This window comes from Gymnoscopelus microlampas (genome assembly GCF_963454915.1).
Source record: "Gymnoscopelus microlampas genome assembly, chromosome: 1".
NCBI classification, from domain to species: Eukaryota; Metazoa; Chordata; class Actinopteri; order Myctophiformes; family Myctophidae; genus Gymnoscopelus; species Gymnoscopelus microlampas.
The window spans coordinates 64,859,766-64,884,762 of NC_139962.1; the positions used below are offsets into that span (position 1 = coordinate 64,859,766).

Below are 24,997 nucleotides of genomic sequence, written 5' to 3' on the forward strand. Positions count from 1 at the left end.
TTCGCAAAAATGTTCACGATTTTTCAAAAAAAGCCAAAGTATGAGATAATGGTTAGAAAGTGGTTACAGAGATGTGTTCCCGGTCTTAATGGGTTAGCGGTGAGAGAAATGCGTAGCGTCGATACAACGTGGCATCTGTAGGGCTATGGAGGAGCGAGAGCATCGGAAAGTGGCTGTCAGTCCGGCCTGCTCGATTCCTCCGGACTCGTATCTTAGAGCGGTTTCACACTATGGTCCCGGGTGCGCACCCTGGACCACTTGGCTGCTGTTGTGGTAGTGTGAACGTAGCGAACCGTTCCCCGTAACGCATCACCGTTCCGTACTCGAAACCACCTCGGGAGGTAGTCTCGGGTCCGATTGCTGCGGAGTCGGGAACGGAACGCGGCAGTGTGAATCCATCCGTACCAAGAGAAGGAAGTGGACTGCTAATCATATATCATTTATATATTTTTATAATGACACATTATTTTAGCTGGGTTATACCTTCTCATAGTTATACTTGAATGTTGACAAGAAATAATAATCCTGCTAGTGTTTGAGTAGCGCGAGCCGTGAAAAATAATAAACAAAAAACACATGTGTGGCGAACGTATTTGAAAGGATAAATACACCAAGGATTAGTCCGTGACGTGACGTCACTGCTAAATTACAAAGGATGCGTCCGTGACGCCAATATCATATTAACAGACGACAGTGCATTTCGAGGTTTCAAAGACCAGTGCACACACTGCTTTGGTTGTGTATTGTTGATCTGTTGTTATTATAACTCAAGACAACGTCAGGAACACAGTCAAACTTTATTATTCACTCTAGAATGACTTTTCTTCTGTGAATGACATTCGCTCTCCCAAAGCGTCATAGTCCACAGCGCCCCCACCTATTTACCATTACTGTTAAATGAAATGGTCTCGAGTCTTGGCCAGTGTGAATGCTGGCCAACAAGCGCACTCGGGAACGGAGGAGGAACGCTTCGCTTCAAACGCACCCAATGTGAAACCGCTATTAATCGTCGCCTCTTCACCTGGAGGCGGGACTGAGACGTGAGTGTGAGAAGTTAGATTATTGGAATGAGGCTCACAGTGGTGGAAAAAGTACTCACATTTGTTGCTTAAGTAAAGGTATCAATGCTGCGATGTAGAAATACTCTGTTACAACTAAAAGTCCGCAATTCAAAATTGACTTGAGTAAAAGTACAAAAGTATTGGAACCAAAGTGTACTTAAAGTACCAAAAGTAGAAAGTACTCATTGTGCATTGTTTCACAAGTTTTCAAAATGTATAAAAACCTTTTAAAAATAGCAGATGTACAAGCTCACAATGTGTCGCATTGCGACGCATTGTGAGCTTGTAGATAGGGCTAAAGTGGTTAGTGTATGTTTTGTACTAATAATCTAAATCTACAAAGTAACTAGTGGATAAACGCTATCATAATTGTAGTGGAGTAAAAGTACAATATTTTACTCTGAGATGTAGTGGAGTAGAAGTAAAAGCACTGAAAATTGGAAATACTCCAGTAAAGTAAAAATACTTCAAAAGTGTACTTAACACATCGGGTGCCAGCGTTTTTTCATAACAACTTACCGTGGGTGCCAGCATTCTCCCATTGACTGCGCTTTGCTGTTTGTTGTTTTCGCGTGCGTTACAAGCAAATCCACGCAAAAAAAAGCATCGATTCATGTTCTGCCATGAGCCTGGCTACAGGCTGGAACCATAACATCCCCTCGCGGGTTACAACGGGGGGGGGGGGAATCGCGCATCGCGCATGACCGTTTTTCCCCACAGGAAACAGATTCGGAGATATAGGCGTTTCAAAGTAGGAAATAGACAGGAACCGGATGGGGGGAAAAAAAGTGTTTCCGGTGAGCGATCTGGCACTTCCTTCGCAGGATTACAATGGGTGCTCCCAGAGCTGCTCTAGCCCCGCCCGCGCGGAGAAAAACAAAAAAAAACAAAAAGACTGAAATCACGGTTCAGACCGTGTTCGGCACCGAAGCTTCGGAACCGCCACTAAGTAAACACACGGTTCAGACCGTGTTTGGCACCCGATGTGTTAAGTACAGTACTTGAGTAAATGTACTTAGTTGCTTTACACCACTGGTGGCTCATGTGTTGCTCAGGTGCAGATCGGCTGTCAGACGGACCATCTCAACGCAGACGAGCTGAAGAGGGCGCCGTGCGTCCACGATTGTTTCCCCGTTACCACGGAGATGATGCAGGTGTGGAACCTGTGGGGCGGGCTCATCTACCTGGTGGCTCCGCCCCACGCGCAGGTCCAGGGGTCAGAGGTCACCGTGCAAGTGGCCGTACCTGCTCCCTACTACAAGCATGGTGGGTAGACGTTAGTTTTCTTATAAACAATGTCACTCACCACTGTCGTGATGTAGTGACGGTATACGATCCATATCCATGGTGACAGCAAGCTCTCCTCTTCATTCAACCACTTTCGCTTTCACAACTTTGTTACCATGTCTGCTTTTTATAAGCGACTTTTGGGCTTGTTTGGCGCTTGTTTTGGGCTTGTTTTCATAGACCTGGCTGCTTATTTCTCTCGCAAAATCTGGCAACACTGGCTGCATGCGGTACACTGTTGTTATATATACTATAATAATAGTAATAATAATAATAATAATAATAATAATCTACAGGCTCACAATGTGTAGCAATGTTGTGAGCCTGTAGATCAAATATTTTCAGTACATTCACATGACACCACTGTATGACAAAGTACAACATAGGGCTGGTTAATCAGACTTGACTTCAGATTTGATTTATTCGATTATAATTAACCACTGTTTCTCAATGTAGGGTTTGGGGACCACCAGGGGTCTGTAACTCTGAGAGCGACGGGTACATTTAGTTCCATTTGTAAACTCTCAGAGTTACAGACCTGTAAGGGTCCATTTGGTTCCATGTGTACACTCTCAGAGTTACAGACCTGTAAGGGTCCATTTGGTTCCATTTGTACACTCTCAGAGTTACAGACCTGTAAAGGTCCATTTGGTTCCATTTGTACACTCTCAGAGTTACAGACCTGTAAGGGTCCATTTGGTTCCATGTGTACACTCTCAGAGTTACAGACCTGTAAGGGTCCATTTGGTTCCATGTGTACACTCTCAGAGTTACAGACCTGTAAGGGTCCATTCGGTTCTATTTGTACACTCTCACAGACCCGTAAGGGTCCATTTGTACACTCTCAGAGTTAGATTAATACTGAAGATTTTAAAGTGTAGATTGGGTCCCAGAGATACAAGTCTTTATCAAATCGGGGTTGGTGGTCTAATGCATATCAAACTGGGGGTCCTTTAAATGTTGAGAATCACAGGCTTAAAGCACAATGACACTTTGGTTTGGGTAGTTACCTTGCTGTGATCTTGCTCCGTTGCTCAGTTGATCAGAAAATTATATTCCTATTAGTCTTCTTATTAATTTACATTGCACAGTGAAACAGCGTTCAAAGTCAGACTTTTAGCACATACTGTAAACACAAAGCTGATTCTGCCAATATGTAATATGTTTTCTTTTTTTTTCTAAGCCATACTATGTTTTGTACTGTGATGTTCCTGGCAGAATCAGCTTTCTTTGCGTTTACTGTATGTGCTGAACTAGTGACTTTGAGAGCTGTTTCACTGTACAGTGTAAGTCAATGAGGAAACTATTTTAGATACATTCATTTCTAATTAATGGAGCAAGATATCTCACCGTTCTGATTCAACAAATGCACCCTGTTCAACTGAGTTAGTCAGTACTGTATGTCCATGAGTTTGAATTTGATACCAGATAAAACATTTGGTTCTCTCACAGAACTTTATCTTGAATAAACTATTGATTAGGTTTGAATAAATAGAATAGGTTTATAGGGCCCTCTTGCCTGTCAGTGTTTTGAATATTCGATGCAAATGTAAGGATAAAAGCAGTGGCGGAAAAGGTTCTCAAATGTTTTACTTAAGTAAAAGTATCAATACTGCAATGTAGAAGTACTCTGTTACAAGTAAAAGTCCGGAACTTTGTACAATTAAAAGTACAAAAGTATTGGTATCAAAATGTACTTAAAGTACCAAAAGTATAGACGCTAAAATGTTTGAAAATAGCAGATCTACACTTATAGATCTGCTATTTTCAAATAGCCCAGGTATAAGATAGGGCTAAAGTGGTTAATTTATGTTTTATAATGTAATAATGTAGATCTGCAAAGTAACAACTACCTAAAGTTTTCAAATAATTGTAGTGGAGTAAAAGTACAATATTTGCCTCTGAGATGTAGTGGAGTAGAAGTGAAAGTACTGATACTGATACTGAGTACTGATTTGGGGAAAACGACTCATTTTGTATCGGCGATCGTGGAGTCTACAGCTTAAACAGCGCCGCGCAGCCGACCGTAATCTGTTATTATACAATTCTGGCACCGAATGTGTTAAGTACAGTACTTGAGTAAATGTACTTAGTTACTTTACACCTTTGTATAAAAGATAAGAATGGTTCTGTTTATAAAGAGCTGGGCATCTCTACAGCCTTCGGTCAAATATAGGATGAAATAAATTAGCTAATAATATTTTCTCCCAATTTAGTCGATATGCCAATTATTTGAAGCATATTTCAAATCAAAATCATTGAATTCTTCACTGTGAATAAAACGCCTCTTCTCTCCAGGTGTGACGACTCCGGCCGATTGGACATTGCTGCGCACAGCCCCCTCCCCCTGGGCGGAGCTAGAGTTTGACAACATCATCCTGACCGTGTCGTCAGACTACGTCCGCAAACTGGAGCGTCCCGATGAGCTGGCGGTGCTCTGGAACGACATCATGAGAGGCATCGCTGACCTGGCCGCCATCCCACACAAGTTCCCCCGCAAAGAGCGCTTTGTGGCGGACGTGCAAATCTCTGCGGGTCAGCGAACGTTATCTGTCATGTTACCGTTCTTTCTCTAGCGTCTCCTTACTTTCTCCAATAGGCTCTATTCACAGCAGCCATATTATGAAGACATTCACAGGTGTTACCAATGATACTAATGAAGGCTCTGTTCCATTTAGTCTAGCACAGTGGTTTCCACAACCCCCATAACTCTGAGAGTGTACAAATGGACCCCTTACGGGTCCATTTGGTTCCAATTGTACACTCTCAGAGTTACACACCTGTAAGGGGCCATTTGGAAGCCCCTGAGGGTCCCTGGACCCCAACTGTAGACCCACTGGTGTTTCCAGTGAGCCAACATGCACAATATCAGCACCCTGACTCTGTTTGACCAGAATGGAACAGAGCCTTCATTAGTATCATTGGTAACACCTGTGAATGTCTTCACAATATGGCTGCTGTGAATAGAGCCTATAAAGCCCGACCATTGGCAGATAGAGCCCAACCAATGGCAGATCTTTGGGTCCGATGCCATTCAGGATTTCGGAGAATCCTAACAGTGGTGGAAAAAGTACTCAAATGTTTTACTTAAGTAGAAGTATCAATACTGCAATGTAGAAGTACTCCGTTACAAGCAAAAGTCCGGAATTCAAAATTTACTTTAATAAAAGTACAAAAGTATTGCTATGAAAATGTACTTAAAGTACCAAAAGTAAAAGTACTACAATGTTTGAAAATAGCAGATCTACAAGCTCGCAACGCGTCGCGTACGTTGTGAGCTTGTAGATCGGCTCTTTTCAATTGTAGTGGAGATAAAGTATAGACAATTGGAGAGTAAAACAAGTTAGGCTCTATGTTATGCTTCATTGTACAATGGCATTGTGCAAAAATACAAAACATAGCCTATCTACGAGCTACAGTAGCTTGTATTAGGTATTTCTGAAAATGTAACTTAACCCTTCAAGACTGGGAAAGCATCGTTTGTGTCATTTTAAGATTTCTTAGGCTATTCAAAAAATAGCAGATCTACAAGCTCATAGTGCGGTGCCGCGCTACAAGCTTGTATATCTGCTATTTTTTGAAAAATGTTGAAAGTTTGTGCAAATCTTTTGAATATATATATATTTTTTTTTTAAAGCGCAACATTTTAACTCAAATCTTTTTTTCTGGGGATTCTACAAATCCCAACAGTTTTTTTTTCTATATCAGTGGTTCTCAAACTTTTTCATGTCAAAGACCCCCAAAATGATATGTATTTGGCCGCGGACCCTCATCTCAAAAATATGTTATTCCAGGGACCCCCAGGAGCAAAGATTTTAGTAAAGAAATGAATATATTCTATATATTCAAAGATTTGCACACATTTTCACGATTAAAAAAAAGAAAATAGCAGATCTACAAGCTCATAGCGCGGCACTCGCTATGAGACTTCCCGGTCTTAATGGGTTAAGAAAATGAAATACCCCAGAATAAATGATTTTACTAAAATCAATTATTTTTGTATTATCGATTTAGTGGATTAACTGTTTGCACCCCCTCTCCATGCGTCCATGCAGGGTGGATGCACGCAGGCTACCCCATCATGATGCACTCCGTCTCTGCAGCCGAGGTCGTCAACGCAGAGCAGATGAAACGCTCGGGCCTGTGGGGCCCCATCCACGAGTTGGGCCACAACCAACAGAGAGGATGCTGGGAGTTCCCCTCGCACACCACGGAGTGCACGTGCAACCTGTGGTCCGTGTACGTGCACGAGGAGGTGCTGGGGATCGACAGGGGAAAGGTGGGTCAGCTGCTTTGAACCAAACACTATTTGAGACGTACTTGACCTCTATTTTAGCGTTATATCGAGAATAATGTTAATGTATTTGATGTGCTGTGGATCACACCAGCAAAAGCGTCACGGCCAACGCACAGTGTTGGGCAGTAGCGAGCTACAAGTAGCGACGCTACATAGCTTAACTACATTTCCCAGTAGCGTGACGGTAGCGTCGCTCCTTTTGAACCAAGTAGCGTTTTCTGTAGTGTAGCTATTTTTAGACCAAAGTAGTGATGTAACGTCCATCATCGCTACACGCTACTCTCACTGGAGAAAAGTTGACTGCTAAATAGTTTTGTGAAGAAAAAAGAAATCCACGGAGGTGATTGGTTCAGATATGACGACTCACGATTGGGTAAGGAACATTACGGGTAGGCCAATCAGAGTCAGGATAGGGCGGGTCATGCATGCCAAACCAGGAAGGAAATCAAAACACAGACCACACATGAAGAGCAGTCCGCTGATGCGCAGTGGGATCCATAATAACGTGTCCGCAATACTTTTCAGCTGTGTGTGGTACTTTTAGATGGATAATACAGTAACAGAAAGACATATCCACCGTCCCAGCCATGGCTGTTGAAAGCAGCCACAGAGCATGGATCACAGACGATATATTATAACTCTATGATCACAGACGGAGCCAGGTAGTTTTGTTAGCCATTAGAAGCAGTGTTGCCAAATTGTGCGAAAGAAACAAGCAACCAGGTCTATAAAAAATAAGCCCCAAATAAGCTGATGAAAAGCTTTACATAACCATTGTCAACTGTTTCCAAACAGCACACAAGTCAATGCCCTTTTTTTTGTCAACAGATAACTAATAGATAGCTGCTATTTTTCACTTTAGGCAGAACATGAATAACATTATGGGGTGGGGAAAAGAAAAGGCAAACTAAAATAAATACATACAGTAGGCTACATAAGAGGGAAAAGATCATCTAGAGCAGTGGTTCTCAACCTGTGGGTCGGTATCCCCAGGGGGGTCCCCACATGATTTTTGGGGGGTCCCCAGATGACAGTGAAGTGACCATTTATGGACTTTTAAGGCCTTTTTAATACAAAAAAAAGAGAACAAAAAGTAGACCATTACAATCAACAAACTATATTATAAAAACTGTGTCAGATATTGGCCAAATAGTCAAATAATATAAGAAAGAGGCAAACATTTTGAAAATAGCAGATCTACAAGCGTGTGGCATTGTGAGCTTGTAGATCTGCTATTTTCACAATTTGTATCTGTGGAACCAAGTCAAACTAAATAATGCCTCAACTCCTACATTCCAAGTGCTTGTCAGGGTGGGGGGTCCCCAGTTCAAATATGATAATTTTGAGGGGTCCCCAGTTCAAATATGATTATTTTGAGGGGTCCCCAGTTCAAATTTGATTATTTTGGGGAGTCACGGCCTGAAAACGTTGAGAACAACTGATCTAGAGTAGTGTTGATAATTCATATCTTTTATATACATTTATTTGGATTTAAATACAGTCTAAATTGATCAATTGATTTTACTTACAAAATGAGGAATATATAGGAATATTATTTGAAAATGTCAGTTTTGTTTGACATCACACATTATACATTATAATAAACAATCAAATTGAGCATTTTTTGCCTGCCTAATTGTTTGGTGGAAAGTTGTTCTTGATCATGAAGTTGATAAAAAAAAATGTTTAAAAAAGTAGTGTCGATGTAGCTAGCTACTTTTGCCATGTAGCTTGTAGTGTAGCTTACTACATTTCTCTGACGATAGCTTCCGTTGTAGTTGAGCTACATTTAATCGAGAGTAACTAGTAGTGTAGCTTGCTACATTTTCCAAGTAGCTTACCCATCACTGCCAACGCAACCCTTCTCGGTGGCATGCTCTCCATTGTAAGCCTATGCTGTTAGACCTAAATTAGCTTATCGACAATAATATTCAATCATTTTGTATTTATTTGGTAGGATATTTTTGGCCTTTATTTATAGTTTTACAGTATATTGTTGGTGTCTTTTTGGCCTTTATTTATAGTTTTACAGTCTTTTTGGCCTTTATTTATCTATTTATACATTAGAGAAAAGTCATGCCAACGCTGACCCTAAATGGCCGCCAGGTGCAGCGAGAGAAACAAGCATCCAGGTCTATGAAAACAGGCTACACTCTTGCTAATCCACAGTCGCAGATAATAAGCTCATCGCTTATAGTAAACGAACATGGCAACATTACGACTACTCGACGGCGACGTCGCACATCCCCGGTTGCCTTTCAACAAACACAAAGGCCCGCGCAGCGGATAGACGGGAGGGGCACGCAGCGCCCCTAAGCTCTAGTAGTTTTACAGTAGAGACAGACAGGAAACAGGGAGAGACATGCAGCAAAAATCGTCGAGAACGGGACTCGAACCTGCTGTGTCCAATCGTTTATCTTAATTATATTTCCGACAAGTTGGAAACATTCTGAGCATTTCGATACTAAGTTGATAATTTTTCGATATTTGTTGAGGATGAGAGCTTTGACTGGAGTGTATTCTACTTACAGTATGCAGTCCACACGTCTTGTTGCCAGATTTTATTAGAATATGTTTTATTTAATCTAATCTATAGTAATCTGTTTTTTTCTGTTTGTGATTGTCTATCAATCGATAAGTCTGGAGAAACAGATGTCAACAAGAGTCAAATATAATAATAATAATAATAATAATAATAATAATACTACAATGTTCCAGTGGTGTAAAGTAACTAAGCACATTTACTCAAGTACTGTACTTAAGTACAATTTTGAGGTATTTTTTAATTTACTGGAGTATTTCCCATTTTCAGTACTTTTACTCCTACTCTCAGAGGCAAATATTGTACTTTGACTTGATTATTATTACTAAACATACATTAACCACTTCAGCCCCATTATATATTCGCCATTTGAAAATACGCATTGTGAGCTTGTAGATCTGCTATTTTCACAATATTTGTTATACATTTGAAAACTTGAAATGGGACATTCTGCATAATGAGTCATTATACTTTTGGTACTTTAAGTACATTTTGCTGCCAATGCTTTTGTACTTTTACTCAAGTACATTTTGAATTCTGGGAGTTTGACTTAACAGAGTATTTCTACATCGCAGTATTGATACTTTTACTTAAGTAAAACATGTGAGTACTTTTTTTCCCACCACTGCATGTGTTCCCCGTCCAGGCCCATCCCAACATGACCAAGCAGAACCGCACACAGAGAGCACAGGCTTACATAAAAGGAGGCAGGAAACTCAACAGCTGGGACATGTGGATCGCGCTGGAGACGTACATGCAGGTGAGAGAGCGCCCTCTAATGCCCATTAAGCCCATTAACCCTTTAAGGCCGGGAAGGGAACGCATGCGTGTCATTTTAAAGATTTCTTTGGGCTATTCAAAAATAGCAGAACTACAAGCTCATAGCGCCGCGATATGAGTTTGTAGATCTGCTATTTTTTTGAAAAATTGCGAAAATTGAACTCAAATCTTTGCTTCTGGGGGTCCCTGGAACTAAATGTTTTTAGATGGGAGGGGGTCCGCGGACATTTTGGATTATTTTGGGGGTCCTTGACATGAAAAAACATTGAAAACCATTGATAATATAGCAACATAAGTAAAAACTTTTTTTTTTTTACTTTAGGAAAAAAAAGAAGACATTTGTAAAATCCCCAGAAGCAAAGATTTGAGTTAAAAACTTTCGCTTTAAAAAATATATATGTACATTCAAACTAAAAGATTTACACACATTTTCACTATTTAAAAAGAAAATAGCAGATCTACAAGCTCATAGTGCAGCACTCGGTGCCGCGCTATGAGCTTGTATATCTGCTATTTTTATATAGCCAAAGAAATCTTAAAATGACACAGATGCGTTCCCGGTCTTAAAGGGTTAAGACCTGATAGTTAGGGAATTTTAGCAATATGTGTGGACCATCTGTGAAAAAATGTACTACCAATAGCTTTCTTCACCAATGTGTTCTTATAGGTGTCTAGCATCACCTCTCAATTAATGCAAACCCAAATCCTCGTGGAAAATCCTGGAGAGCCAATCAAAGTTAAGGAGCCCAGAGGGCTTTGGTGAAAAATATTTAAAAAAATAAAAGTCTAAAATGAACTTGTGAGGTGTCTAACTAGGGGTTTTCAGGGGTGCTGAATCCATTCCAACCATTATTTTTGAGTAAAAATGTCTCCCTGGCCATCTAATATTGGTATATTGGTTATTGTTAGTGTATAATCAGTGTATAATCAATGGTAAGGGATTGGGGTGTTGTTGAATTGATTTTATTCTGAAAAACAAAATAAGAAATTATTGCTAAACACTTGATGAGAGTTTACTGTGCACATGCTCAGTGGGATACACTGTCTGAATGTGGGAAAGGAGCGGGAGTGTTGCATCCTGGCAAATATGTCTGGACGATTTTAAGGTACGGTAGTTTATCTACTTTTTGGCATTTATTTTCCTCTGCTGGCAAAGTTTTTGATTACTGTGAATTTAGATGTCAATTTTCTCTAGCCTACTGCTTACATTGAACAACCATTAGTTAAACAATCATGACACTTGTCTTTTAGTAGACAACATGGAAGAGGATTCTGTAGCTTGTGGCTTAAGGTGCTTCATCTGTGGTGGTCCTGAGACTGAGATTCAAAAGTCACCCAAAAAGGCTATGCACATTTTTTGTCTTATTCTGAGAGTGTGGATGATGCAGCATTAATCAGAAGACTTCATGAGGACTGGAAAAACTGAGATGACCCCAAACTAAGATACCATTTGGAATGCAAAACCGAGCTATACAGTCGTGCAAGAAGTACAGTATATCCACTGGATATCGTACGTTTTTTTTTCATTTTGATGAAAGTTGCCACTTGCAGATTTCAATTCTATTCTATGTTGTGAGTGACATCATAATTTAATAAAAAACTTTAAACATAATCTATTCTTTAGCGCAAGATGAGCAAGTCCAACGGCCAGACAGGAAGAAAAGACGCAGGGCATTGTCTGGGTCAAGTAGTTCAAGTGCTAGCTGGCACACTTGATCTACCATAATACTTGCATCCTTTGCAATGAAGGTATCAGTGTTGGCACATTGAAAAGAAACCCTGGTAAGTCTTTTGTATGTAAGATTCAAATGAATTTTGATAATTGTTTTTCTTGCTCCTCATTGTAGGCTTCCACTCAAAGTCAAATAATTTAATCATGCACATATTGTATGTGGCTACCTTTTATCCAGACAGAGCTTGGCAGTTGTATCATGCACCTGATAATGTCTACCAGGACCGACTGAAAAGGAGTTTGATGCAGAGAGCAAAGCGACAAGGTGATGACTGGGGACTTGAAGTCGCTGGTCGCCTGGTGGCAGAAGAGGAAGTATATCATATTCGATGCAGAAGAGACTTTGAGAACCCTGTTACAAAGTCTGACGTAACATTATATGGATACACAATTACAGCTGTACAATACAACTCACATTTCTTATCCTTTGTTAGTCCCCCTCATTCCTGGACCCATATCAATCTTGCAGAATACATTATTTTGAAGTCAAAAGTTTCACTATTAAAAATTATATTTCTTCCCTCAGGATAAGAAATGTGAGTTGTATTGTACAGCTGTATTGTGTATCCATATAATGTTACCTCAGACTGTGTAACAGGGTTCTCAAAGTCTCTTCTGCATCGAATATGATATACTGCCTCTTCTGCCACCAGGCGACCAGCGACTTCAAGTCCCCAGTCATCACCTCGTCGCTTTGCTCTCTGCATCAAACTCCTTTTCAGTCGGTCCTGGTAGACATTATCAGGTGCACGATACAACTGCCAAGCTCCGTCTGGATAAAAGGTAGCCACATACAGTATGTGCATGATTAAATTATTTGACTTTGAGTGGAAGCCTACAATGAGGAGCAAGAAAAACAATTATCAAAATTCATTTGAATCTTACATACAAAAGGCTTACCAGGGTTTCTTTTCAATGTGCCAACATTGATACCTTCATTGCAAAGGATGCAAGTATTATGGTAGATCAAGTGTGCCAGCTAGCACTTGACCTACTTGACCCAGACAATGCCCTGCGTCTTTTCTTCCTGTCTGGCCGTTGGACTTGCTCATCTTGCTCTAAAGAATAGATTATGTTTAAAGTTTTTATTAAAGTATGATGTCACTCACAACATAGAATAGGATTGAAATCTGCAAGTGGCAACTTTCATCACAATGAAAAAAAACTTACGATATCCAGTGGATATACTGTACTTCTTGCACGACTGTATAGCTCTGTTTTGCATTCCAAATGGTATCTTAGTTTGGGGTCATCTCAGTTTTTCCAGTCCTCATGAAGTCTTCTGATTAATGCTGCATCATCCACACACTCAGAATAAGACAAAAAATGTGCATAGCCTTTTTGGGTGACTTTTGAATCTCAGTCTCAGGACCACCACAGATGAAGCACCTTAAGCGACAAGCTACAGAATCCTCTTCCATGCTGTCAACTAAAAGACAAGTGTCATGATTGTTTAACTAATGGTTGTTCAATGTAAGCAATAGGGTAGAGAAAATTGACATCTAAATTCACAGTAATCAAAAGCTTTGCCAGCAGAGGAAAATAAATGCCAAAAAGTAGATAAACTACCGTACCTTAAAATCGTCCAGACATATTTGCCAGGATGCAACACTCCCGCTCCTTCCCCACATGCAGACAGTGTATCCCACTGAGCATGTGCACAGTAGGTGTACACTCTTATCAAGTGTTTAGCAATATTTTCTTATTTTATTTTTCAGAATAGAATCAAACACCCCAATCCCCTACCATTGATTATACACTGATTATACACTAACAATAACCAATATACCAATATTAGATGGCCAGGGAGACATTTTTACTCAAAAATAATGGTTGGAATGGATTCAGCACCCCTGAAAACCCCTAGTTAGACACCTCACAAGTTCATTTTAGACTTTTATTTTTTTTAATATCTTTCACCCAAGCCCTCTGTGCTCCTTAACTTTGATTGGCTCTCCAGGATTTTCCACGAGGATTTGGGTTTGCATTAATTGAGAGGTGATGCTAGACACCTATAAGAACACATTGGTGAAGAAAGCTATTGGTAGTAATTTTTTTCACAGATGGTCCACACATATTGCTAAAATTCCCTAACTATGAGGCCGATTCTACAAAATGTCTACCAAATCCTTTAAAAAAAAAACGTATGTTACTATATGTCAGTGGTTCTCAAACTTTTTCATGTCAAGGACCCCCAAAATGATATGTATTTGGCCGCGGACCCCCGTCACCCCCATCTCAATGTTCGCTTTAAAAAAAATATTCAAAGATTTGCGCACATTTTCACGATTTAAAAAAAAATTGCAGATCTACAAGCTCATAGAGCGGCACTCGGTGCTGCGCTATGAGCTTGTAGATCTGCTATTTTTTAATAGCCAAAGTGTAAAATAATGCTTTTTAGCTTAAATTACTGCTTCACGCCCACAATGGCACTTTCTCTATCGGTTAACTCACCCCGAGATGCCTTGCATACATAAACAAAGACAATACTTGATGAATTTAAGTTAATAGGTGGTCAAGATTAACAAAAGCAAAATGATACAGTATAACATCTGTTCTAACACAGCTCCCAGAGCAGCCTAGGCAAAAAATATGACATTGGCAGTCAAAGAGTTAATCTTGGCCCCCTTTTTTTTCTCCATCAATTCATCCATTATTCTCTAGGAGTGGTTTAAAGTACATTTACTCAAGTACTGTACTTAAGTCAAATTTTTAGGTACTTTACGGGAGTATTTCCAATTGTCTATACTTTCACTTCTACTCCACTACATGTGGATTACATTACATTATAAAACCTGCATTAACCACTTTAGCCCTATTTTATACCTAGGCTATTTGAAAATAGCCGATCTACAAGCTCACAACGCGTCACATCGCGACGCGTTGTGAGCTTGTAGATCTGCTATTTTCAAACATTTAAACTTTTACTTTTGGTACTTTAAGAACATTTTGATACCAATACGTTTGTACTTTTACTCAAGTAAAAGACTTTTACTTGTACTCAAGTAAAAGACTTTTACTTGTAACAGAGTACTTCTACATGGCAGTATTGATACTTTTACTTAAGTCAAACATTTGAGTACTTTTTTTCCCACCACTGTACATAACATTCACTTGGTAATCTTTGGTCTCTTCTTCATCTTTCTCCTCTTCTCTGTTTAGCTCCAGGATCAGTTTGGCTGGGGTTCCTTCAAGAAGGTTTTCTCCACATATCACACCATGGGCGACGTTCCCGGGGGCAACGCGGGCAAAATGAACCTGTACGCCCACACCTTCTCCCAGGCCGTAGGCCACAACCTGTGTGGCTTCTTCAAGGCCTGGGGCTGGCCCATAGAGGCCGCCACCGAGCACAAACTCTCCAGCCTGCCTGCCTGGAGCGACCACCCCATGGTCTAGTGCAAGTGCATTGTGGTTCTCAAAGTTACCACCAGGGGAATAATAATTATTATTCACAATCATTTTAACGACTTTATACTTTGGCTATTTTTGAAAAATTGTGAAAATTTACGCGAACCTTTGAAAAAAAAAAAAAAAAAAAAAAAAAATATATATATATATATATATATATATATATATATATATATATATATATATATATATATATATATATATTTTTTTTTTTTTAACCCATTGAGACCTGAAGCCGAATTCTACATGTCTCCTAAATCTCAACAGTATTCTGAAAAACGTATGTTTCTATATCAGTGGTGCTCAATCTTTTTCATGTCAAGGACCCCCAAAATTATATGTATTTGGCTGCGGACCCTTATCAAAATATTTTGTTCCAGGGACCCCCAGAAGCAAAGATTTGAGTTAAAAATGTTCGCTTTAAAAATATATATATTCAAAGATTTGCACACATTTTCACAAATTTTCAAAAATAGCAGATCTACAAGCTTGTAGCGCGGCACTCGGTGCCGCGCTATGAGCTTGTATATCTGCTATTTTTGAATAGCCCAAAGTTTAAAATAATGCTTTTTAGCTCAAATCTAAAAATGACACAGTTCCAGGTCTTAATAAGATTTGTAACTCAAATCTTTACTTCTGGGTCCCTGGAAGAAAATATTTTGAGATGGGGGGTCCGCGGCCAAATGCATATCATTTTGGGGGTTGTTGACATGAAAACGTTTGAGAAACCACTGGTCTAGTATGGTGTTACTGTCAGGTGGAAACCTTGTATGTCCAAAACAGTTACTTTTCAGGAACCTATGTCCCGCAGACACACTTTTAACGTTACAACTTTTTTCAAAAATATCCGATCTACAAGCGACACACGTTTTGAGCTTGTAGGTTGAATATTTGTACTTCATTTGTACAAGTTTAAATATGGAGACGCAAGGATTCTGCCCCAACAGCAACGATAGATACACCGTCATCTAATGCTGCTTGATTGATTGATCGATCACAGGTGTTACCAATGATACTAATTAAGGCTCTGTTCCATTTAGTGTGGCATAGTGGTTGTCTTATTTTCAAGGATCCCCATAACTCTGAGAGTGTACAAATGGAACCAAATAAGGGGCCATTTGGGAACCAAAATGGAGTGTTTCTAGTGAGCCAACATGCACAATATCAGCACCCTGACCAGAATGGAACAGAGCCTTCATTAGTATCATTGGTAACACCTGTGAAGGAAGTAAGAAGAGGCCCAATTTCTTTCCAATATGGCTGCTGTGCATAGAGCCTATTAGTTTTTTTTAATGGCAGATTTGTCTGGAACCAGGCTAGAAAGAAGGTAGTTTCAGAAAGCAACCTAAAAGTTGAAGCTAGGGGAGAGGAATTATTTGGTGAAAGGGAATGTACATATATAGAGTATATATGTATATATTATAATACTGTATGTAAACTATAATCTGTCATAATATCCACATTATGTATATTCAGTCACAATGTATATGAGCAGACGGAGGATGATAGTAGAGTCTGACCGAGGCAGATTTAACTTATCAGCAAAATAATACAAAATAAAGCCCTATTCAAAAGCTCACTTTTGAGGTTGTATTTCTGCTTGTTATATTTATTTATCTTTTGAAACTTTTTTTTCTGATGATAGGGACACATTTGCAATGCATAATACAATACATGATAAGCAGAAAAATCACACGCATTTGAAATTCCATCTTGGTGAATGTATGTATTCAAATACAACAAAATGAATGGCATACACAAGATAATGAGAAACTAATTGTGTTTATTTCATTCAGTCATATCGATATTGTCAGATTATCTGATTCCTGTGCTTAAGTATCTATGACTCATTGTTGAAATTAATTAAATATTTCATTGACAGTTAAAAGTACAGCAGTACGTTCCAATAAGCCAAATGAACTATCACAAAAAAACAGAGACTTGTTTCTATTGTGGTCCATAAACATACAAATGTCTAGACAAAAAGCAGTACAACAAACAACAATTAAGTAGTTTGACAGGTACTTGTAAATTGTTCCTTTGAGTATCTTGAATACCAGACACATTGAGAGGTGAGATACTCTTTCTTCCACCCTGATATGAGCCATCCTAAACTAATAAAGTGAGCTGGGATGAGATTCAGTCCTGTGGTGAAAGTTGTGCAGTTTGTGTAATCCCACAAGTTACATTTGAGACGTCTGTAATTTTGTCTTCAGAGCCTTGGCAATGCTAGTGTACCATGATTGAAGTGCAAGCAAAGTCAAAATGGCACTGGATGAAGACTCCAGCCCAAGAGGGAAATGGCAAGTCGCATTCTCCGGTTTACTTCCTGTTTCTGCGTGACGTAGGTGGACGCCTTTTTAGGAGACAGGAAGCAAATTGGAGCGTGTTGATTCCAATGGAAGAGTCAACGTGAACACAGCTTCTGAACCATTCTTTTGCTCCATGGTTAATGAACTAAATATTGGACCGAATCGTCACAAGACACACAATATGTACAAGATTTTCATACTAAAATTGCTTTTTTTTAGAGACCCAAATGAGGGGAAAATCAACTTTGTTATCGACTTTTCTCTATCCCAGCAACACACTCTCGCGAGATTTGGGAAGATATCTGAAGAGTCCATCTGCAGTCTGACGGACGAGACATAGAGGGCTCTGTCCCTTATTTTTTAACTCTATGCTCTGTCCCCATAAGATCTTTTAAAAACTGATTAACTGAGATTATATATGTGAATATAGTATGTGAAATCATTATGGACATATTCAAAATTAAATAAAATGTGTGTTCCAATGCTCACTAATATCATCTTCCATTATTAACTGTCTTGGTTGATGGGGTATGATTTGGGAATCGTGACATTTTGCTAAACATACTATGGTCTATAGTGGTAAAATATATACCTTATAAATAAAAGGCCCTTGGGCATATAGACGGATTTCCGCGCGACGTCATCACAGAGCAGAATGCGCAATCTGCGCATGCCCGGGTGAAAGGCGCGTTCGAAAATACAGCCCTGAGCGGCAGTGAGCGCACTGGCCAATACAAACTAATAGGCGAGTGTGCTCCGGTGCGTAATTTCCAAACGCACCCATAGGCTTCCCCCTCCTCTGCGCGGTCATATTCCTCTCATGTTTACTAACAGGAAACCCGTCTATATAATGCCCTTGGGCGCATATATATATATATATATATATATATATGGTTAACATTGAGCAGAAACAGGAGCACATCTAGCATAAGACTGAATAATACCCCCTACAAATGTGTGTTTGTAGGGGGAATTTCATAGGTTTCTTAAAAGCATCTTTGCCAATAACAGTGCACTTTCAAACATGTAAAGCATTTATTTTCTTTAATGAAGAAAATACACAAAAATACATCTACATGACGTTGTCAGCCAGGGAGAGGAGAGTAGTGGGAGAGCTTAACAAGATAATCGAAACGAAGCGGATAAAAGCACCAAATTTTTTATGAGGCTTCTTTAGGACCTACTGATGGATTCTAGCCTTGGGTACCAAACTTTATTTTTTTATAAAGTATCCATACAATTATCCATATCAATATTCATTAAAAAAAAACAGGCCGATTCACTTTTTGGCCTATAACTCTTGAACCGTAGGTCATAGGATCAAAAATATATTTTTCATGGACTCCTTGGATCACGACGCAACTTCCCATAGGGGTCCCGCCCCTTTTCTGATTTCAAAAACTTACGCCATTTTGCGTTAACTTCAAAACACATATTTTATAATTACTCTTATAAATTAAATCCAAAATTCACACAAATCGGCATACACTGTGTCTTTGGTCATGTGATGTAGATGTATCAGTCCGATTTCTCATATTCCCCTCAGATTGGCTACGATTGGCTTCTAAAATTTGTGGGAGGGTCCGTTTGGAAAAATCATGAACACAGCCTCCTATCTGCCCAAATTCGTATCATTGATGGGCCACTAATAAACACAGAGCCAATGCTATTTCACTTCCACCCATAGGGGGCGCAACAAATTCTACAAATATCACTGTTTTTGCACCAAATTAAGTACAAATTGTCATCCAAACTGGCACCCATGCCTCCGATTCCTTGGTCCATCCATATTCATGTGGGGAAGGAATAACTTGTTCTGTTTGTTGGCTGGTCGCCCAGATACCTGCTTGATAAACTGCCCGCTTAACATGCTGAAGTAGTGCATCTTGGGTGGGTGGCAGTTTCTCCATTGACCTATTCCCATGACAGAAGAGATCTTTTCTAGTCTGGTTGATGGAGATCAAAGGACTGGATTTGTCATACAGGATAACTGTCAGTCTCTCAAGCTTCTGGAACTGCTGACTGTCAACATTCAGCAGCTGGAAGGGATGTTTGGCCAGACTGACTTTTTGCCCTTACTGTGGAAAGCAGATGTTGTGCCACAACCTGACAATGCATGGAACATAGGCAGAGCACGAGATTTTGGCTCCCCCAGAGATTTACACATGATGTTGATGTGGTAAAATCTGTATTGTTTTGCCCATACCAAAAGCTACCCAGATGTCAGCCAAAGATTGAATCGAAACTAAATCAATGGAATGGAACAAGCCTGCAAGGATCACTATGACATCAGTGTCCTCAGTACACACTAGGATCGTTTTTGCTCCTTGCTCCAGTGCATGCCGTACATGAACAAGAATCCTGGTGTCTGCCTCTTCATGATTGCAACAGGTCATGGTACTACTGGAACCAAAAGACGACACAGCTTGCCCTGATGTGACATACACAGCTTTGGATGGTGGCCAGTTGAACTTTTCAGTTCTGGAAGTCAAAAAGGCAAACAGCTCCCTCTTATTTGCTGGGTCACGAAGAAAATCCATCCAATTGCCTAATGCCTGGTAGCTTTGTCTGACCTGAAACTTTCCTGCGAACACCTTGTCCTCTCTTTTCGTGGGTGGACTCCTTCAAACTATCTGGGATGTATGTGTCCCATGCAACATCCAACCACTAGGTTTCCTACAGCTGCTTCAGCAGATAAAAGGGATGAAAACGTCATCTGCATACTCATCAAATGCTTTTTCTTTGAAGCCAATTACAAGAAAACAGTATGGAATATCAAAAGCCTGTTGCACGGTCATTGTCACATGACTCACAAGACCATTTGTACTTAAGTTGGTGCAAAAACAGTGACATTTGTAGAATTTGTTGCGCCCCCTATGGGTGGAAGTGAAATCGCATTGGCTCTGCGTTTATTAGTGGCCCCTCAATGATCAACATTTGGGACAGATAAGATGCTGTGTTCATGATTTGTGCCATTTTTGCTAAACGGACCCTCCCACAAATTGCAGAAGCCAATCGTAGCCAATCCGAAGGGAATATGAAAAATCTGACTGATAAATCTTGATCACATGACCAAAGACAAAGAGTGTGTGCCGATTTGTGTTAGTTTTGGACCAAATTTGTAGGAGTAATAGCAAAATATGTGTTTTGAAGATAACGCAAAATGGCGGAAAATCTTGAAATCGGAAATGGGCGGGACCTATATGGGAAGTTGCGTCATGATCCAAGGAGTCCAGGGAAAAAAATACTTTTTATCCTATGACCTACGGTTCAAGAGTTATAGGCCAAAAAGTGAATTGGCCTGTTTTTTTAAATGGATATTGATATGGATAATTGTATGGATACTTTTCAAAATAAAGTTTGGTACCCAAGGCTAGAATCCATCAGTAGGTCCTAAAGAAGCCTCATAAAAAATGTGGCGCTTTTATCCGCTTCGTTTCAATAATGTAAAAAAATGGGGTTAAGCTTCTACACTACATAGCTTTGGAGGGTACACACTATTTTCTCTGTTAGCCCTGCAGCGTCAAGCTTGTCTGCATGTTCAAACTGGAGGAAACTTTCCTGCACTGTGCCATCATAGTAGTATCTGAGCACTAAATATTTGTTTTGTTTTTTTTAAGTCTTTTGTCTCATCAGCTAGGATGCTGAATGCCCCGCTTTGTTTTACCTCTTTAACAATGTCCCTCCTAACCATCTCTGCCAGCACTGTCAAAATCTCATTCTGAATACTTTTACTTGTGTATTTTGCTGTCCTATGTTGCATTTTCTCTTTCACTAAAGGGTCACGCTTGGCAATCAGTTCCATAATGGTCAAAAAGTTTCCTTTGTTAGACGACTTTACTGACTCTCTGTGGCCACGCTGGGCGATATTTTGGGTAGCTGTACACAGCAGTACATCAGCAATTGTCTTAATATAATTTCTGTTTCTTCCACCCTTTTCTGATGTTCTTTATCCAGTACTTTGAGTAAAGATGTATTTTTTTCAACACCCCTCTACTCTGTCCATGCCGGGAGGCATGCGTTAATCCGACAGACCTTTTCTCCGACTATGTGGCATCCGCGTGCGGTTAGGGAATGGTTAGGGTCGGACTTCAGTGCTAAGCCTTTTTAGAAAGGTCATCCTTTCAGAAAAAGGCAGAGCAAGGAATTTTTGCTCTCGCCATCTTATTTTTGAAAGAAAGTCTTTTTGAGATCCTGCTACTCTTTAATTTTAAGGTCCATATAATTTCACATTCTGTTTAATTAAGTATTCCTTTAGACTACATTCTAAATCTTTGCCCTAAGCCCTTTTTGGCTGTTACTCCTTTCCTGGAGGGAGGGGGGGAAAAACATTTTTTTCCAATTAGGGTTAACCATTTCACCTTTCTTTAAGGTTTAGGTTTTTGGGCATGTTTACAAATTATAATATGAAATAGAAATGCCAGTGAACTTTGTGAGAAATGTTCACTGGGGACTGTGCATGGCAGGTAAGTCCAGTCATCCTGAGTCCCACCTGGACCGCATACCAAAAAATCATCCATAATGTCATTATAAGAATGGTACAGGATTAGGACTCAATAAAAGATTTAAGAGAACAAATACAGTTATGGACCATGACGGAGGCGCGCCGACTCAGCAGACCTTGAGGCCGAGGAGTTGCGCCCGAGCGCCTCCAGGCGCGAGTGCCCGCAACGACCGGCCGAAGGGCTGCTAGTCGACTCAGCGCCGTCCGAGTTATGTACCGATAGGGACAGAATCGTAAATGATGTTTGTGGGGACTGCGTGTACCCCAACTAACCTTCCCTGTGACTACTGGTCAATAGTGTGTCTTTGTTGGGACAATTCTCCATTTCTGCTACAGGGGTTGGGGTTAGAGTAATGAGGGCCTTAACCCCTTTTAATTTTAAGGTCCTTATTATTTCACATTTGTTCCTCTAAGTCTTCCTAGGTCCATTGTTTGATTGTGTGTGTCTTGGCCCACTTAGTCCTTTTGAAGGCTTGAGTGGGCATTTGGGTTGATCACCCTCACACCTATTTGGGTCTTTAAGCTATGGGTCAGGGAGAAGCCCCTTGCCTTCCCCTAGGGTCGTTGACGTGTCTGTGATTGTCCTTAATGGTCGGGTGTTATTCCTCCTTTCTCTGGTGGGTCTTTGTTCTTTTAGTTCTCTAAGTACCTGGTGGTTTCTTTGTGTGTTTCTGTGAGTTAATTTGAGTGAATTAAGAAGGGTTGGTTTGTGTGTTTCTGGTGTTTGTCATATTCAGTCCTTCTGGAAAAATTGTGTCCAATCTTTTTATCCATTGTCTTTCGTTATATTGTCTCTGTCCTGTTGTCCAATTTGGGTTATGCTCTAAGCCAGTGACTTTTAGGGAGTTTATTCCATGTGTCATAAAGTGTTGAACAATTATCAAATTGGTCTTCTTGCCATTGTTTATATTATATCTATGTTGGTTTAATCTGGTGGCGATTGTGTTTTGTGTTTCACCCACATATTGAAGGCCACACTTGGTGCAGGTGATTAAGTAAATACAGTTTTTAGTGTTAGCCTGCATTCTTTGTTTAATGCCAAACACTCTTTTGTTGTGCCTGTTGGTTACCATTTGGGCTGTTTTAAAGTAATCTGGTCTCTTGTTAGTTGGTCTATTCGTTCCTTTAAGAGTGCTGTGGACTAGGTAATCTTTGAGGTTCTTGTTTTTCCTATAGGCTGAAATGATTTTACACCCATTTAAAAGTGTGTTTCCTCTGTTTTGGAAATTTCTTTTTATCCTGGTGTTGGCTAATTTGCTTTGTGAGGAGTAGGTAGTGACCAAGGCCAGTTTTGGGCCCTGGTATTTTTCCTTTACTTCCAGAAAGGTGTCTTGGGCTTTTCGTAGGAAGGTCCTTGTGTAACCTCTTTTCCGTAGGGCGCAGAATAAGATCTTACAGGCTGTCTTAAAATCCTGTTCTTGTGTGCAGATTCTATGGAATCGTAGTAGCTGTGATTTAACAATCCCTGTGTAACAGTGTGGTGGGTGGAATGAGGTTTTATGTAGGAGAGCGTGAGTGTCTGTTTCTTTAAAGTAGACTTTGAGATCTAACTTTCCACTGGTGTTAAACAGTGGGCCCTTGAAGACGGTTACATCCAAGAAATCTATTTTGTTTGTGTCTGTGACAAATTTTATAGTGATGGATCGGTGGTGTGTGTTTAGGACTTTAATAAAGTCTTCAAAATCCTCCTTGGAGTGCTCCCAAATCCCAAAGATATCATCCAAGAATCTAAAATAGTGGGTTGGTTGGTTTTAGAATACATTTTTTTAGTCGGAGCACTGCGCTGTCGGAGGAATGCGCTGTCGGACTAACGTATTGCACCCTTCAGAAGGGTGCAATACGTTAGTCCGACAGCGCAGTGCGCACATAGTCGGAGAAAAGGTCTGTCGGATTAACGCATGCCTCCCCTTCAGAATGGGTTGTGCTGGGCCCGCAGCTCTTGTTTGAGAAATGTCTGTAAATACAAAGTTTTCAAAATGAGTCTATATGATCAATGCTGAAAGTGTCATCAGGTCATTGTTAAGCATTCATTCATTCATTCATTCAAGCAATGACAATTTTGTCATATGCAATTTTAAAAGACAGCTGCATTCCAGCAGGCTAGCAAAACAAAAGAGCAATTCACATATTGTGTCACTGGATTAATACATTTTTTAGTTAATTAATATTCTATACCTTGGGGACCTTTAGGTGCAGCAAACATAGGCAAGCGTTGAACTGGGAGGTTGCTACTGCTGCAGTCGTCTGATTCTGCACAGTCGTCATCAGAGTCAGTGGTGGCCTCCTCCCTGGGTGGATATAATACTATTGATTGACATAGACAACACCTCATTAACTATTTTTATTTTATGTTAACTAGACAACACTTCATTAACTATTTTTATTTTAAGTTAACTTTATTAGCTATATTTTTATTACTTTTATACTTTTTACAGCATAACATGCAGATTATCAAAGGCATACCATGAAACACTACAATGCCATCAGTTTAATTTTGTAATTAAAAGTAGGTTAATTCACAGAACAAGTATGACAACAATTTAAATAATTTTCTCCATACCTGTACTTTCTCCTGGAGGTCCATCGGAGTCGGAGCTGGTCTGGCCCTGGTCAACACCATAGAGGTATAATATAACTAGAGGGCGGATTGCCCCGCCCCCAGCTATCATTTCAATGAATGTGCTCAGTGGCGTTTTGAAGCACCCGGAAGACTGCCGGAAGTAGAATTATTGAGTCGATTTTGACCACACGTAGAATTATGAGCATGCGCAGTAGTGTCATTTTTGCGTTCTACGGCAGCCCGTGTGTCAAGGATTGAACGCGAGATATTTATGAAATTCACTGGAGATGCCTATGTATATGTAAATGCATATGTATTTATGTATAATATGTTTACATATTTATATCTATATATATAAATATATATCAGTATCTTTTGCTCGCGCATGTATTTCTCCCCGCCTGCAGTTCCAGCTTTGGCCACTGGGGTGGCGGCTTCAAGATTTCTCAGCGGTTCTGGGGGCTTGGTCAACACGGGTTGGTCCCTCCCTTGGTGGATCTGAAAGTATTGATTG

The 24,997-nt window shown here is 40.0% G+C and overlaps 2 protein-coding genes across 2 annotated transcripts in view; one reads left to right on the forward strand and one right to left on the reverse strand.

Annotated features, from left to right (window-relative positions):
* LOC311051503 (TRPM8 channel-associated factor homolog) overlaps positions 1 to 15,206 on the forward strand; it is a 36,628-nt gene extending 21,422 nt beyond the window's left edge. Inside the window, exons 13-17 of the mRNA XM_084066081.1 lie at positions 2,117 to 2,327; positions 4,647 to 4,883; positions 6,404 to 6,627; positions 9,834 to 9,947; positions 14,862 to 15,206. Coding sequence (XP_083922207.1) covers positions 2,117 to 2,327; positions 4,647 to 4,883; positions 6,404 to 6,627; positions 9,834 to 9,947; positions 14,862 to 15,095 — 1,020 coding nt within the window. The 3' untranslated portion in view covers positions 15,096 to 15,206. The remainder of the gene's footprint in view (positions 1 to 2,116; positions 2,328 to 4,646; positions 4,884 to 6,403; positions 6,628 to 9,833; positions 9,948 to 14,861) is intronic.
* The window catches only part of LOC311051909 (GTPase IMAP family member 8-like), a 644,135-nt gene that overhangs the window by 533,941 nt on the left and 85,197 nt on the right, over positions 1 to 24,997 (reverse strand). The gene's annotated exons all lie outside the window — the stretch shown is intronic.